The sequence below is a fragment of the Arvicola amphibius genome, chromosome 5 (genome assembly GCF_903992535.2).
Source record: "Arvicola amphibius chromosome 5, mArvAmp1.2, whole genome shotgun sequence".
In the NCBI taxonomy this organism is placed as follows: Eukaryota; Metazoa; Chordata; class Mammalia; order Rodentia; family Cricetidae; genus Arvicola; species Arvicola amphibius.
This window is the reverse complement of record NC_052051.1, coordinates 54,326,748-54,342,836: the sequence shown is the minus strand read 5'-3', so window position 1 is coordinate 54,342,836 and position 16,089 is coordinate 54,326,748. Positions and strand designations below refer to the sequence as shown.

Sequence of the window (16,089 nt, the reverse complement as noted above, 5' to 3'; positions counted from 1 at the left end):
GGATCAAAACGTCAAACCATCAGTGGTCCATATCGTGTTTCTTTTATATCTAACCTTTAGATTCACCTACATTTCTAAATCAATTATTCAGAAAGTAAAGACCTCTAGCTAGGGCTGTAATTCCAGAACTTCAAACCCTACAACCTGTCTTTCAACTACATGAGTCATTCTGTTCACTGTCTTGTAAAATCTCTGGCAAAAATAAGCATGATCTAAAACAAAAGCCGAAAAGTACTAGTTTATTAAGCACAAGAATATTCTAACTTAACTTCACCATCAAGCTGCCAAAGTCATATCATTCACATGGAATGGACCCTGGTATGTTTACAGAAACATCTCCAATCTCATGAAGTAGGACCTGATATTCATTCTGCTTCACGGGGCCATCACGGATAGTCATAAGGCAGGTGTTAAAGTGCAAAGACACAGAGCGTTGTAATTAGACACAAAGAAATGTAACTAAAACTACAATGAAATGCCACCAGATGCCACAAAAATGGCTAAGTTCTAAAACCTCACAAACCAAGTACCAACAACTCCATGGAACAACTGTAAATCCTCATGCATGGCTGGCAAGAAAGCAAAACAGCACAGACATGGTAGTGGTAGCACAGCCCTCCTAAAGTTAGACATACACTTACATACGACTCCAAATTCCTCTTGTGGGCTGTGATGTTGACTAGCTCAGTTGGCGGAGTGCTTGTCTAACATACTATACAAAAGCGGCCCATGCCTTTAATGCCAGCCCTCCCCAGGTGGAGGCAGAAGAATCTCTGTGAATTTTGAGGTCTACATAGGAAGTTCCAGAACAGCCAGGACTACATAGAGAAACCCTATCTTAAAAAAAAAAAAAAAAAAAAAAAAAAAACCAAAAAAAAAAAAAAAAAAAAAAAAACCAACAAAAAAAGTAAAAGCCTAGGCACCGTGGAACATGCAGTCATCCCAGAGGTGGGGAGGCAGACAGAGGTGAGGCCACTGCTGTAAGTTCTAGGCCAGCTCATCTAGACAGTGAGTCCCGGGCCATCCAGGGCTACGAAGCGGCCCCTACCTTAATACGCACAGGCACACAGTTGTCTGAGGCATGCACCTTTAATCTCAGTGAAGGAAAGGAAAAGACAACTGGATCTCTATGAGTTCAAGGCCAGCCTACTCTACATAGTGAGATCCAGGCCAGCCAAGACCACATAGTAAGAACTTGTCTCAAAAAACAAACAAAAAAAAAAGTGTGTGTGTGTGTGTGTGTGTGTGTGTGTGTGTGTGTACGCATGCACAGAGCACTCTTCTAGCATAAACACTATCTGGAGCCCAGAGGATGACTTTTGAGAATCAAGTCTCTTTCCGCTGCTGTTCCTTTGTTCTGCTGATCAACTCAGGCTCAGGCTTTTGGAGCAAATACCCACAACCCCTAAGCATCCTGCTGCCCCAGTGCTGTTTTTCTTTTTCCTTTCGTGAAGGGGTGGGGTAGGGTGAGGGTTAAAACAGGAACTCATTATGGCCAGGCTGACCCCGAATGCCTGCTCTTCCTGCCTTTACCACCCACGTGCTGTAATTATGGGTATGTGCCTTCATGCTCGCTTTAAATTAACCCGTTTCTTTCTCTTTCTCCCTTCCTTGCTCCTTCCTTTCATTTTTCCAGACAGAGTTTCTCTGTGTAACAGCCCTGGCTGTCCTGGAACTCACTCTGAAGACCAGGCTGGCCTCAAACTTACAGAAACCCACCTGCCTCTGCCTCCCTAGTGCTGGAACTAAAGGCGTGTGCCACCACCACCTGGTCTCTTTATTTCTAATTTGTTACTAGTGTTGCTATTGTTGGTTGTGGTGTGGTATGTGAATGTCTGAACACATAGTATGTGCATATGAGCACGGAAACCACATCACAACTCTCGTGAGTCAACGCTGGCTTTCTACCTTTAAGAATGACATAGGAATTTGACACATAATAAAAAAAGAAGGTAACATTTAAATTAGAATGGTAAATTCAACATCCATTTTAATTATTTCTGAAACCCAGCTAAGCAATGGTAAAAGCATGTTTTTCCCTAACATGCACAATTCTCAAGGAAAAGAAGAGAACTACACACACACACACACACACACACACACACACACACTCTGAAAGAATGGCAATCCACTTGGTAGACATGTGAAAGGTAATTACAAGGCCAAATAAGAGAAAGGCAAAAGGTTACCAGGGTAATACACACCGCCATGCCCCCTGAAAAGGACTTACTGGACTTGGCAGCAGCACCGGATAACCCTAAGAGTGGAGGTAAGGGAGCTGCTAGAACAGGACGGCTGCCTGGAAGTCTGTGTAAGAAGCAGTTCAACTCCACATCCTCTTCCCTGCCCCTCTACCCTGAGAAAATGAACACAATGCCCGGGACTGGAGGACAGGAAGCCCAGGCGTGAGAGGCCCATCCTGAAGACAGACGGATTGCAGGACTCAGCAGACTAAGTGGAACCTCTCCCTGGGTCGATCACCTTCACCCCAAACCTTCCTCCTCTAAAGACCCACTATACGACGACAACAGACCCTGTACCCAGCAGGCAGCAGGTTAGACTTTTCTGGGGAATAGGATCACCCCACAATGATCAGGATCCCTACACTGGGATACTCCTGACAGAGCATCCCAGCAGATTACATGCAGCAAGGACCAGAAGTCCCAACTATCACCTCAGGACTACTAATCCCGAGTTCTGGCTTTTCACTCTTAAATAGCAGCAAATAAGGAAAAGCTCTTATTTAAAAGATAGCAAGGGTCAGAGATGGAGAAATGGCTCAGCAGTTAAAAGCACTGCCTAAAACCAGGCAGTGGTAGTGCACACCTTTAATCCCAGCACTTGGGAGGCAGAGGCAGGTGGATCTCTGTGAGTTCGAGGCCAGCCTGGTCTACAGAGCTAGTTCCATGACAGGCTCCAAAGCTACAAAGAAACCCTGTCTCAAAAAAAAAAAAAAAATCAGAAAAAACAAAAACAAACAAACAAAAAAAAACAAGTTAGGGATATAGTTCAGTTGGAAGAGTTCGCGTCTAGCAAGCACATAATACACAAAGCCCTGGGTCCCAACCCTATTATTAATAAAACTACTCAACAAGCTGGGTGTTAGTGGCAGACACTTTTAATCCCAGCAGTCAGGAGGCAGAGACAGGTTAGAGTTTGAGGCCAGCCTGGACTACATAGTGAGTTCCAGGACAGCCAGGTTTACATAGTGAGACCCTGTCTCAAAACAAACAAACAGTGAAAAAAACCACTCCACAAAACCATGTGACAGAGCAGTGCCCGAAATCCCACCACTCAGGTGGTAGAGGCGGGAGGATCCGAGCTCCATGTCGTCCTCAGTTACAGTGAGTAGTTTGTGACACCACGTGACCCTGCCTCAAACACATGTGGTGCCATGTGATCCCGTCTCAAAAACATGTGGTGCCACATGACCCAGCCTCAAAAACATGTGATGTCATGTGACCCTGCCTCAAAAACATGTGATGCCATGTGACCCCCGCCTCAAAAACGTGATGTCACATGACCCCACCTCAAAAACGTGTGATGTCACGTGACCCTACCTCAAAAACACAGAAAAAGGGAGCAGAATTGGTCTTTGGTATAACCTATTAGTAAACACATACATTTCATTCAGGCCTACAGTCTGGTTCCCCAACACTAAACAGGAATGGCATGGTGACACATCTTTCAAAGGCTAGGAGACCAAGGCTAGGACGAGTACAAGGCTAGCCTGGGTCTCAAAACGAAATAACTAAGAACCGAAGTAATCGTTTGCACAGCGTGCTCGAGGCCGTGGGCTCGGCCCTAGCACCACGTAAATAAACACATTATCAAAGCCTACTAAGAACAGTGACATTTCTGGAGAAGAAAAACCTTCAAAACAATTATTATCATCAAAGAGAAATGCACACATAAAACAAGACAAATATTATTCACAGGGAAAAAAGACTGCAAGAATTAAAAACAAAAGCGTAGAAATAAGTAACTCCAAAGACTAAAATAGATGACGCCAGCAAGTACACCACAGCTTACAGAAGAGAAATAAAGCACATCCTCACATAAGTGTGCACATCAACCTTTATAGCAGCACGACTCAGAGATAAAAAGAGAAAAACCCCAATGTTTGTCAACTGAACTAAGAAGTAAATGTTATACACACACAACAGGATCAGTCCCAATGAGATGGACTGAGTTCTGCTCCATCCAGGGACATCACCCTATCACAGTTAGCTTCAGCTGTCAACCTGATTCATCCCAGAGATGTCTAGGGTGGGGAGTACAGACACTGGGACTGCAGGATTACAATTCAAAAATAAGGTCACAGGGTCCAAAGCAAAATCAATTTGCTTTACACTACTCAATAAAACCACCAGAAACACAAAATCAGGAGTGCAATGCCTTAAAATTGTCAAGTATCACCAATCATTTATAACTTCATAGCCTACAAACTATGAAATAAGTAAGAGAGTAGATAAAAGGCTCTAAGAAATGTCCCCAGCCTGCAAGAGGAACTAGACCAGCAGTTCTCAACCTGGGGGTCACGGCCCCTTGGGGGGGGTCACACAACCCTTTCACATGGCCCCATATCCGATACCCTGTATATCATATATTTACATTATGATTTATAACAATAACAAAATTACAATTTTGTTTTGTTTTCCAAGACAGGATTTCTTTGTATAGCCTTGGCTGTCCTGTAAGTAACTCTGAAGATCTGGCTGGACTCAAACTCAGAGATCTGTCTGCCTCTGCCTCCCAAGTGCTGAATTAAAGGCATGCACTACCACCCCAAGCACAAAATTACAATTACTAATTAGCAACAAAAATAATTTTATGGCTGGGGGTCAGCACAACATGATGTTGTACTACAGTGTCACAGTACTAGGAAGGCTGAGAATCGCTGAACTTGACCAAAGAAGCCAGCAAGCAAAGATGGGGAACAGATAAACTGTAAAAATGATGCCCGAAGTCACCCTCTGACCTCCACACACGCATGCAATAACATGCACGCCACATATACATGCACACACAACAACGTACTTTTTGTTTTTCAAAACATAGTTTCTCTGTAGCTCTGGCTGTCCTGGAACTCACTCTGTAGACTAGGCTGGTCTCAAACTCACAGAGATCCACCTGCCTCTGCTTCCTGAGTGATGGGATTAAGGGTGTGCGCCACCACTGGATGGCTCAGCCATTAAAGGATAGATTTACAACCAAAAAAATAGAATACTTTCTTCAAAGATTGGTCTAGATTGTTGCTCAGTGACAAAGCACTTGCCTGGAGTCTGAGTGTGTTGTTCTGAATAGGAAGGAATGGGCCCCACAGACTCTGTGTTTGGATGCTTGGACCATAGGGAGTTACAATATTAGAAGGTGTGGCCTCGTTAGCGGAAGTGTGTCACTGTGGAGGCGGGCTTTGAGGTCTCCCATATCATGCCCAGTATCAATCTCCCTCTGCCTGCAGATTAAGACGTAGCATTCTCAGCTCCCTCGGCCACCATGTCTGCCTGCACACCTCCATGTCCCACCAGGATAATGGACAAATCCTCTGAACTGTAAGCCAGCCCATTAAGTGTTTTCCACAGTCATGGTGTCTCTTCACAGCCATAGCAACCCTAAGAACTGTGCACCCTTAGGTTCAAATCCCTGAACCACAAAGTAAGGAGGAGGGAAGCTCTGAGTTTGAGGCCAGTCTGGTCTACAAAGCAAGTTCCAGAAAGCCAGGGCTATCACACAGAAAAACCCTGCCTCGAAGAGAAAAAAAAAAAAAGGAGGGAAGCAAAAGTGTGAGGAGAAGGAACCTTGCCTACAACACTCACATGAGAGAACTCCGGCTGTGATGGGATGGGCAGCGAGCCCGGAGTGCAGACAGGCGTGCTCTGAGACACTGGGGTTGACACGCGGGGTGACGCAGCGGGCTGAGATGGGAGGAGAGGCTTTTCTTCATCATCCTGAAGCTTCTGCAAAGTCTCCCCTCCTTCGTCAGGCATCACTGACACATCCATGGGCTCATCTGATTCCACACAGGAAAAATGATTGAGAAATTACCACTCACCAATACCAACAGCAATAATGCTACAGAAACTTCCATTCCTAAAACACAGTGTCCTAATTTTCAAAAACTGACATGATAGTGGGTTGTGCCCCACCAATCCTGCCCTGTGCACATACATGTGCACACATATGGAGCTCAGCGGACAACTTTCAGGAGCTGGGTCTCTCCTCCCACTATGGACTCCAGGGACAACACTCGGACTGTCAGGCTTTCCAGTCAAGTATTTTTAATCACCTCACAAGGACACATCTATTTTTAAATATAGACTAAAATGGTGTTTCATCTGAGGACACCCACCCCACTGTAGCACGAATTCTAATTGGTCTTAATTAATAAAACCTGGAATCAGAAGTGCTGAAAGATCAGGAAGGCAGAGCAGTTCTTACCAGAACTAGAGAGTTCTTACTTCTACCAATGCTCAGACCAAAAGGGTGATCCTGTCTCCACTAACCTTCAGACTGCTGCTGTCTCTACAAAACCCCAGACTGCATTTGAGCTCCTGTCTCCTCACCCAGCCATATCATCTCCACCTCCCTAGTGCTGGCATTAAAGGCGTGATTCCAAGTGCTGGGATCACCTTTGTGTGAACTGTTTCTCTTTTAGACAGATTCACTCTTGTGTAGCACACGGTGGCTTTGAACTCACAGAGATCCATCTGCCTCTGTTTCCCGAATGCTGGGATTAAAGGTGTGTGCCACCACTGCCTGATCTCTCTGGCTAACTAGTGGTTTAGCTCTGCAGGCTGATCTTCAGGCAAGTTTTATTTGTTAGATTCCAACAAAGCATCACTACACCTGACCCATACGAAATGGAAATCACATCATCTCCTCTAAACCTTCCCAGCATATTGTAGCTCATTCTCACGCCTGTAGGAATAGTCAGATTAATTTTTTCATGTTTTTGTATATGTGGTGTGCATGTGTATGAATGTCTACATGTATGTGGGTACAAGCACGAGTGCACAAGTTGGGGAGGGGGTGTCTGTGGAGACCCAAGGTTGATGTTAAAATTTTACTTGACTTTGCCTAGTGTTGCTAACCAGCTTAGCCCCGTGGATCCCATCTCCACCTTCTAAAGCTAGATTAACCAGCAGGCCACCATGCTCTCCCAGCATTTACATGGGTTCCCAGCAACTCCAGCAAGCACTTTGACTGCTGAGCCACCTCCCAGCACTTAATGCCACCTAATTTAACTATTACACAGTCTAATTTAACTATTACACAGTCTAATTTAACTATTACACAGTCTAATTTAACTATTACACAGTCTAATTTAACTATTACACAGTCTAATTTAACTATTACACAGTCTGATTTAACTATTACACAGTCTGCCCCAGGCCCAAAAAGGCAATGAATTTGCTCATCACTCTGAGTCAGTTATCTAATGTATGAACTTGTAGCAGCAGTACGTACTAAGTGCAGAGACTGACACCAGAGCAAATTCAGAGTTACCCACGCTAGTCAACACCGATTTAGCTCAGAACCAAGACACTGATCCCGACACAAACTGCTCAGGGGAAACACACAGAGAACACAAAACACTGTTTCTGGGGCTGGGAAGATGATTCAAAGGTTAAGAGCACAGGTTACTGTTCTTCCAAAGGACCTAGGTTTGAGTCCCACCCAGCACTTACATGGCAGCTCACAGTCATCTCAACTCCAATTCCAGGGGATCCAACACACTATCCTGGCCTTGGAGGGTGCCAGGCAAACAGTGGTTCACAAACATACATGCAGGCAAAACACCCATATATATATGGAATCTAAAAAACACGATTTCTGCATAATATTCTACCTACCTTACGGCTACCAAGCCCATCGTCAGAACCAGCCTGTTTAGTTCTTCAGGCTTTTGACCCTGAACCGACAACTTCATCCCAACCACACCAGTCAAACATAAACTACTTTCTCTACTTAGTTTGTCCCAGTTTACAATCATGTTACCTCCTGCCTACAATCCAAATTCGGTGCCACCCTGGCTGCTTGCTCATCCTTACATGCCAGTCTGATGAGATTTTAGGGTCCAGTGCTACAAACTTTGATTTAGATGACAAAACAAACAGATCTAAAGAGCATTAGAAACTTCACAAACATGTATGCACATACTAAGCAAATGTGTTCAATACAGCTGACGCAATGTTACACGGAAAAGAAAAAAGAAAACTAAATCAGATATATAATGATGCCAACTGCATAAAAATACTTTTTTGTATGTACAGAAAACCTCTGAAAAACAATCCAAATACTAACGATAATTAAATCTGGAATGTGGACCCTCAGACAATTCTTTTATTTTCTTCACTTTAATATACTTTTCCAAATTTTCTACAGTGAGCACTGATTAAACATGGAGAAGATTTTCATATAATCCTTTTTCATATGTTCACATTACAGATAGAAGAAATTAAGATGCTAACCTAATAATCTAAGTAGGGTTTGTAGAAAGAAATCTCATCACCACCAATGACACAAACAGTCAGAATGCTAATGGTCTGCCCGGGTTTCACCAATGATACAAACAGTCAGAATGCTAATGGTCTGCCCGGGTTTCACCAATGATACAAACAGTCAGAATGTTGTTGGTCTGCCCGGGTTTCACTAATGACGCAAACAGTCAGAATGCTGTTGGTCTGCCCGGGTTCCTTACAACTGAGAAAACAGACAAGCAGAGAAGGAAGGAACAGAGGCTAAGCCACCCGTAGAATACTCAATACTCACGGGATCAGCAGCACAGACAGCAGGCCATCACAGGAGAACATATGTCAGGTAAAAACAAAAGTTTCAGAGGCAAGTGCCTGAGTTCAGACCCTAACTGCATCACTAGTTATGAAGTCTGTGACTCCATGTTCTCACGAGCAACATAGGGATAAAAGCAACTGCTACTTAGAATTTTTATGCAGATTTGTGGGGGAGGCAGAAATATCTGGAGTAAATGATAGTATCTGGCATAAGCTAAGTGTTTAATTAATAATGTGAGCCTCTGTAGCATTATCCGTGTGTGAATAAAAAAAAAGCGCCAAGTACAGTGTTACAAAGGTGAGTCTAGCACTCAGGAGGGGAAGGAGAGGATCTCTACCTAAAGGGCAGACTGGGCCACATAGCAAGACCTCTATCTCAAATGCAAAACAAAACAGAGGAAAAGAAGAAACAGAATTAGCAGACATTTAGCCAATAAGTGGGCTGGGGATCTAGGCTGAGGACAGAGTGCTTGCCTACCATGCTCGAAGCCCAAGATCAGATACCCAGTGCCACCCAAATCACGGCATGGGGGCACGCATCCACAAGTCCAACACTCAGGAGGTGAAAGCAGGGGATTCAAAGTGCAAGGGCATACTCAGCTACAGAGGGAATTTGAGGAGAGCCTGGATACATGAGACCATCTCTGGGGGTGGGGAACACTAAGTCCTCAAAAGGGAAAGCAAGTCAAAACTGTTATCACCTCCTTCAAGTCACCCTTTGATTATTTTAATCAAAGCAAAATTAAAAAGCCCAAGAAACAACTATTGGTTTTTCTCTCACTAGGAACAGGTTAGCGTGTTACTGGAAGGTGCTAGATAATTAATTAATTAATAACCAATCCAGTATTTTCCCACACTTTCTTATTGGGTTCAATTTTAAAAACATAAAAATTCTTACCAGAGCATTTTTGTCAAAATCAAAATAGTGGAAAAATCTTAGAAGGATCTATGCTTAAAAAGCAAAGAACTAAGAGTGCTTTATCCTAGGCCATGTCCCAGGAAACTAGGGACAGAGTCTCAGGAACAGTGTGGCAAAGGACAAAGAAGCGCGCACTGGGGAGGCGGGACACTGCCCCTCTCCTGGGCTGAGATGAACACACACGTCACAACAGCTCACCTTTTCTCCCTCCTTGCTCTGTGGGACTGCTAGGAACGATAAAAGGGGTAGGTCGGAAAGCATCAGGGGAAGGAGCAACAAGATCTGAGGAATTCCTTTATATAAAGAGAGAATCACAGGTTATTTGACTGCGACCAAGCATTTGACATTTGCTTCGACTTTTTAACAAAAATATCCAACTCACATATTTAACAGCATATATACTTAACTGAATAGCATATCTCCTGAACAGCAACCTAAGCCTCAGACAGTTCTCAAACACTAAGTTCTTTCAAGAGTAAGGGCAAAATGAACAACTAGACACAAGGACATCATGATTAAGAAACAGGACAACCAAAAGCTGAAAACTAATTCACAGAACTGAGACATAAAAATTTCTACTTCATTTTTACACAATATGAAGAGTGTGCACATTTGTATTTAAAACCAAAAGCAAGCACAAAAAACAAAAAGGCAAACCTCTTTGCCCTAGCTACTGCTGACTGTAACAACCTACTCTCTCTTCTCTACTGCTAAGTGAGAGAAATGCTAGAAATTGGAGGCATGAATGATTGGCCCTGATGTATCACATTTCTGAATGACAAGGCATTTCATTGCCTAGTGAAACCTTCAGCGTCCACCATAAAGCCTCCAACGGGAGAATGCATGTACTTTAAGGGTTCACTAAGTTCTTGCCCCAAAATTCCTAAGGCCTGGATTCTAGCTTTTAGCTTTCAAAGGAACTCTGGTCTGAGAGGTTCCCTGGCTCTCCAGGTCGTTTCAGGTTTACTTACGTGGAAAGACTGTCCTGAACAAGGGGCCTCTGACCAGACAGCTGCAGGAGCTGCAGGGTGGTGGCGGGTGTGGAAACCGGAGAACACCCACCTTCCTCCCTTGAAGGAGTGGAACAACCATCAGAAGCTAGTGGGGGAGAAAAGTTAAGAGTTGTGTTTACTTCTCAGACTGACATCACTAAGTGGGGGACCTACTGAGTGCTACAAAAACAGTGATACCCAGTTTGTTACACTTCAGTGGACAGAAGTCCTTTCGGGTAGCAGCCCAACTCAATGGGACATCACCAAAATGCAAATCGGGGGTCAACAGAAACCCCATCCCACACCCCATTTCAGGTTTCTTTAATAAAGAATTGGTTAAAAGAGCTCCTGGTCTTTTCTACTATAATCTAAGCTTAGAGACGGTGATGGTTAGAAGCACACTTTTGCGCATGTCTGTGAAGTATGTATCAGACATTCTATCATTGTCAGGAGAAAAATAATCCTAAAAACTGGTACCAAGAATTGGGGCCTAGCCTGTCATGAACCTGGCTTGTGGATTCCAGGCCTTTGGAGGTGGTTTGTATGAGAAATGTGTAAGGGTTTGCAGATGGAGAGCCCTGGGAGCTGTGCTTAGCAGGCCATTCCTGGTGACAGTCTAAGAAGAACAAAATGCAGGAAAAAAGTGAAGACAGGAGAAGCCTGGCTCTCAAAGTTAGGGGAACAAGGACTCTCCTGGGAATGGAGTCACCAGTGATCTATTCTAGAACTCAACTATGAGCCACTTGTGATATATTCTAGAACTCAACTATGAGCCACTTGTGATCTATTCCAGAACTCAACTATGAGCCACTTGTGATATATTCTAGAACTCAACTATGAGCCACTTGTGATCTATTCTAGAACTCAACTATGAGCCACTTGTGATATATTCTAGAACTCAACGATGAACCACTTGTGATATATTCCAGAACTCAACTATAAGCCAGCAGTGATATATTCTGGCAAAGATCTGGCTGCACTGTACCCGTGTCCTAAGAACCTGAGGCTGAATTCATAAGTAATGGAATAGCTGGATGTCGTGACTCATGCCTTTACTCTCAGCACTTGAGAGGCAGAGGCAGGTGGATCTCTGGCCTGCCTGGTATACAGAGTGAGTTCCAGGGCAACCAGACCTACAATGTTAAGAAACTGACTCTAGGGAAGTAAAAAAATGTAACGAACGGACTAATTTGCCTGACAGAAGAAACTGCACTGCACTGCGCAGTGAGGAAAGCACTCTGCTCACAGTCCCCATTCAGTAAGAGAACAAAGACGTGAAAAATGTGCAAGGATTTAAAGTTGTAGACAGAGTACAGGGAAAGTATCTGTAACATTTAAATCATGCCATTAAAGAGAAACCTCTTCGTGCTTTTCAATGGGGACAACCGCAGGTAAAACCCCACCCACTCATTTGAAAGGAAAAGTCTAAACTAACAATGCCACCACATGGGTTTCCTGCGGCAAAACAGCTGCCTAGGAAAATGTTTTTCTAGGGGCACCCTCAAAGACACAGTGGTTGCTGCAACTGTGATCCGAGAGGGACAGGCTACATCTGAAGCCAGCAGAACTGGGAGTATCATCCACAAGGTACTGTTTTTGTAGGCAGGAAGGATGGAAAAGCAAGAGAGTCACTGAATCTAGCACCAAAGTTTCAGAAAGCTGCTGAGTCCAGGCAATGTGTGGAGGGGTTAAGATTCCCTGCATGAAGCTGGGAAGGAGAAACATAAGTTGCAATAGAGAACCCAGGAATGTTTGAGAAGCCAAAACATAGGACATCTGCCAAGAAAAGCTACAGAGGAGCTAACCAAAGAGAAAGGTCACCTACATTGAAGGCATCAGAGCGGAAGGAGGGAGCATCCAAGACTGTTAGAGCCCAGATGACAACATCACAAACCCAATCACATGGAGCTATGGGTTTGGTGTTTGCCCTGATGGCTCTTAGTCTTGCTTTGTCCCCATCCTTCTTTTTGAACTGAGAACATTGGCTTTACTTTTCCTTTTTTTTTTTTTTTTTTTTTTTTTTGCTTTCTAGGGGCTTGAGGTTAGGAGATACAGTCTCAGATGCATTAGACTTTCAAACAATACTGGGGTTGTTAAGGACTATGGGGACTTTTGAAAAACTAAACACAGTTGCAATATGAGATGAAAATGAGATTTTAGGGGCTAGGGCAAAATGTTATGATCTAAAGAGATGTGTTGGTGTCAAGCTGAAAAGAGGGTGGAGCTGTCATGATTAATTTTGTCAACTTGGCTGCATTTAGAATCACCATGGAAACACACTTCTGAGTGTGTCTATGAGGGTATTTCCAGAAAGGCTTAGCTGAGGAGGAAGCACCCTCTCTGAATGTATATATGTATGCAGCCAACCCCATGGGAATCCAGCTCTACTTCCTGAGCATGGACACTGTGACCAGTTTCTCTCTGCCCTATAGCCATAATACTCCTGATATGGGGACTAAACCTGTGAGACCAAAAAAATAAAATAAACTCTTGTTTTTAAAAAGCTACTCATCTATCTATTAATTTCTGCGTATGTTTACATGCCTCTAGGAACCCATAAAGGCCAGAAGAAAGCAACAGATCCCTGGAACTGGGCATACAACAGATGGGGAGGGGCTATGTGGGTGCTGGGAACTGACCCTCTGCAAGAGCGGTCTTAACCACTGAGCCGTCTCTCCAGCCCCAAACCTTTCTTCTTTCAGCTCTTTTTGTCGGTTTTTTTGGTCACAGAATGATAAAAATAACTACTATAGAGAGGAAAAGCCAGAATCCTTATACCTCTGCTTGGCTGCTCTTCTTTCTCGTGAAGCTTCTACAATAAAACAGCAAGCGAGCCTTTTATTCCAAGGTCTACCTAAGGTGAAGGAAAGCTCATGCCATGATGCAGATGGGAGAAGTCAAAACAATGCGCATGACACCTGATGGTATGAATGCAGCAATTTTCATGATTAGAACCTGAGCCTCCTCAAAGGAGACAGAAACTACTAAGTACTATTTCTAAAGTCTACGAGCAGCCATAAGTGACTGACGATACTAAGTTCTCTACTGGCCCTTTCACTTAGATGGAGACTATCAGCTTAAACTGAATATCAACTGCACGATCCTTCACTGTAAAGAAATGCTTTAAATACACCCTGATAGCTTCAGTGGGTGCCTGCTGATGTCTTACACACCAAGCACAACACAAAATACAAGGGGACACAGCCTTCTTCCCTCCTCACTTCTCACTGAAGCATTCTTAACTTCTTGAGACTAAAAAATGGGGGAGAAGACTAGAGGAGTGAGAAGCAAATTCCCTTCTACATTCTAAACTTTGAGGCCCTTTTTCTAGATCTTAATTTGTCTTTTGTGGCAAATAATAAATAGATTAGTAAACTGCTAATGAGTAAGAAAAACATAGTAAATGTGACAGAAGAAATGGCAACTCTATCCATAAAACCAAATTTACTAGATTCACTACTATTTTTAATACCTGTTTCTAAGAGTGAAATTTGCATAAAAAATTGACTAGTTAATGCTCTCTGAAAGTCCTCCTCACTAGCTAGGAATATATTTTTCTTCGATATTATACCTACAAAAAAAGGTCCTCCTTAAACAGCAGCCTAAGAACTAAAACAGAAACCTAGGACGAGGAGAAAGATCAGCCAGCCAGCCAGCCTACCTGCTTTACTCTGTTCAAACAAGTCTTCCTGAGTTGATGAGACCTCGGGCTCCGAGGAGGTCTGGACCTGCAGCTCCCCTTCTAGCAGCTCGTGGGCAGGCACCTGCTCCTTTGTGTCTACAGCTGCAACAGGAGCTTCAGGACTGGGAGGCAGATCTTCCGACCTACGAGACCCACACCGCCAAGGATGAGGACCGCTAGTTCAAAGTTCCCTCTTCCAAAAGAAAAGTTTCAATCTAACAGTTTTAAAGTTTCTAAGAGCTCTGATCTCCACGGCCTACTGAAAGTGAAGAGTCGTCCTCGGGCGGGCGCTCAAAGCCTGTCTCCAGCGCCCCTCCTTTCACCAGCCACACCTCTTTTCGGTTGTGTCTGCTCCAACACCTGTGACAGTGACTGGGAATTGCTACAAACATCTCTATCCAGACTGATCTGGCTTTTCTCTTCACTGGCGCCACAAATATATTATCTATTGCCTGCTGACCTTTTCCAGGATTCCTAACACGCTGCCCGACCAGGGAAGACTCACATTTTTGGCCCTTTCCCAGAGACTTTTACTTATTATACTATTGCCAAGGAAAATGGGAAAGCAAAACTAACAGAAAAGCCAGGCCTGTGGGTCATACCTATAATCCTAGTGTTTCAAAGGCTAAAATGGAAGGATTGTGAGTTCAAGACCAACCTTAGCTACACAGTAAGTCTGAAGAAAGCCTGAACTACAGAGAAAGACCCATTTAAATAATAATAATAATAATAAAAATTAACTAAAATAAAAGCTTTCTAAAAAAAAGTCTTATTTGAGCATAGTAGGACATACAATCCTAGCACCAAGAAAGTTGAGGCAGGGGAGTTCTTTCAAACTCAAGGCCAGACTGGGCTATATAGAAAAACACTGTTTCTGTAGAAAACAAAAAAAAAACCTAAGAAGTCATGATAATCACCTTTGCTGAGGCCCCCACACCCAACTTTCTATAGAAGAAAACAAGAAACGGACACTGTATGCTCCTCTCCCTTCAGGTTGAAAGCGGCCCAGTTCACCTCTGCCACCAGCCAGTCAGTATAGTTCTGGGTACAGCAATTACCACAAACTGGGCCGAGTGTATATCCCATTCCTACCGAGCTAAGAGCCAGGAACACTTGGATCTAGCGACGCCATAAATTAACAGAAAGATAATACTTAACCCAAACAATCTGGGAGCTCAAGAATGCTAACAGGTTTCCAATATAATACTCATCTATGTTTTTTACTTTTCTCCCCTCTTTGGTTTGCTTTTTTTTCTTTTGGTTTTTGATTTTTTTGAGACAGTATAGCCCCGGCTGTCTTAGAACTAGCTCTGTAGACCAGGCTAGCTTCAAACTCACAGAGATGTGTCTGCCTCTGCCTCCCAAGTGCTGGGATTAAAGGCGTGCGCCACCACTGTCTGCTGACTCATTTAAGTCTCTATTAGCCCCAGAGATGCAAAAAAGATCTCCTACAAATAGTGACTCTGACTACCAAGACAGAGTGTCAACCAAAGATTAAGAATTACATTTACAGAAGAAATAATGTACCTTTGTAATAGGCCTGAATTAAGATGAAGCACACACGGTAAGACTGCATAAGCAACCCATATTTATAAATAATATTTCTTTTGGACAAAAACAAGATGACAAATATACAAACTATGAGTGGGAATCTGCAATTTCTAATACTATTTTTATACCCAAAGTAAAATTTATATAGCC

General features: G+C 43.4%; 1 protein-coding gene across 5 annotated transcripts in view; it reads right to left on the bottom strand.

Moving 5' to 3' along the window:
- Positions 1-16,089, bottom strand: part of Tp53bp1 (tumor protein p53 binding protein 1) — a 69,564-nt gene that overhangs the window by 39,141 nt on the left and 14,334 nt on the right. For 4 of the 5 annotated variants that reach the window (XM_038332006.2, XM_038332009.2, XM_038332008.2 and 1 more), the window contains exons 8-11: positions 14,368-14,531; positions 10,686-10,812; positions 9,913-10,007; positions 5,820-6,013 (exon numbers count right to left, since the gene is read on the bottom strand). In XM_038332006.2, the coding sequence (XP_038187934.1) occupies positions 5,820-6,013; positions 9,913-10,007; positions 10,686-10,812; positions 14,368-14,531 (580 nt within the window). Of the gene's footprint in view, positions 1-5,819; positions 6,014-9,912; positions 10,008-10,685; positions 10,813-14,367; positions 14,532-16,089 lie in introns of those variants that run through there. The other variant, XM_038332010.2, reaches the window with a different exon arrangement.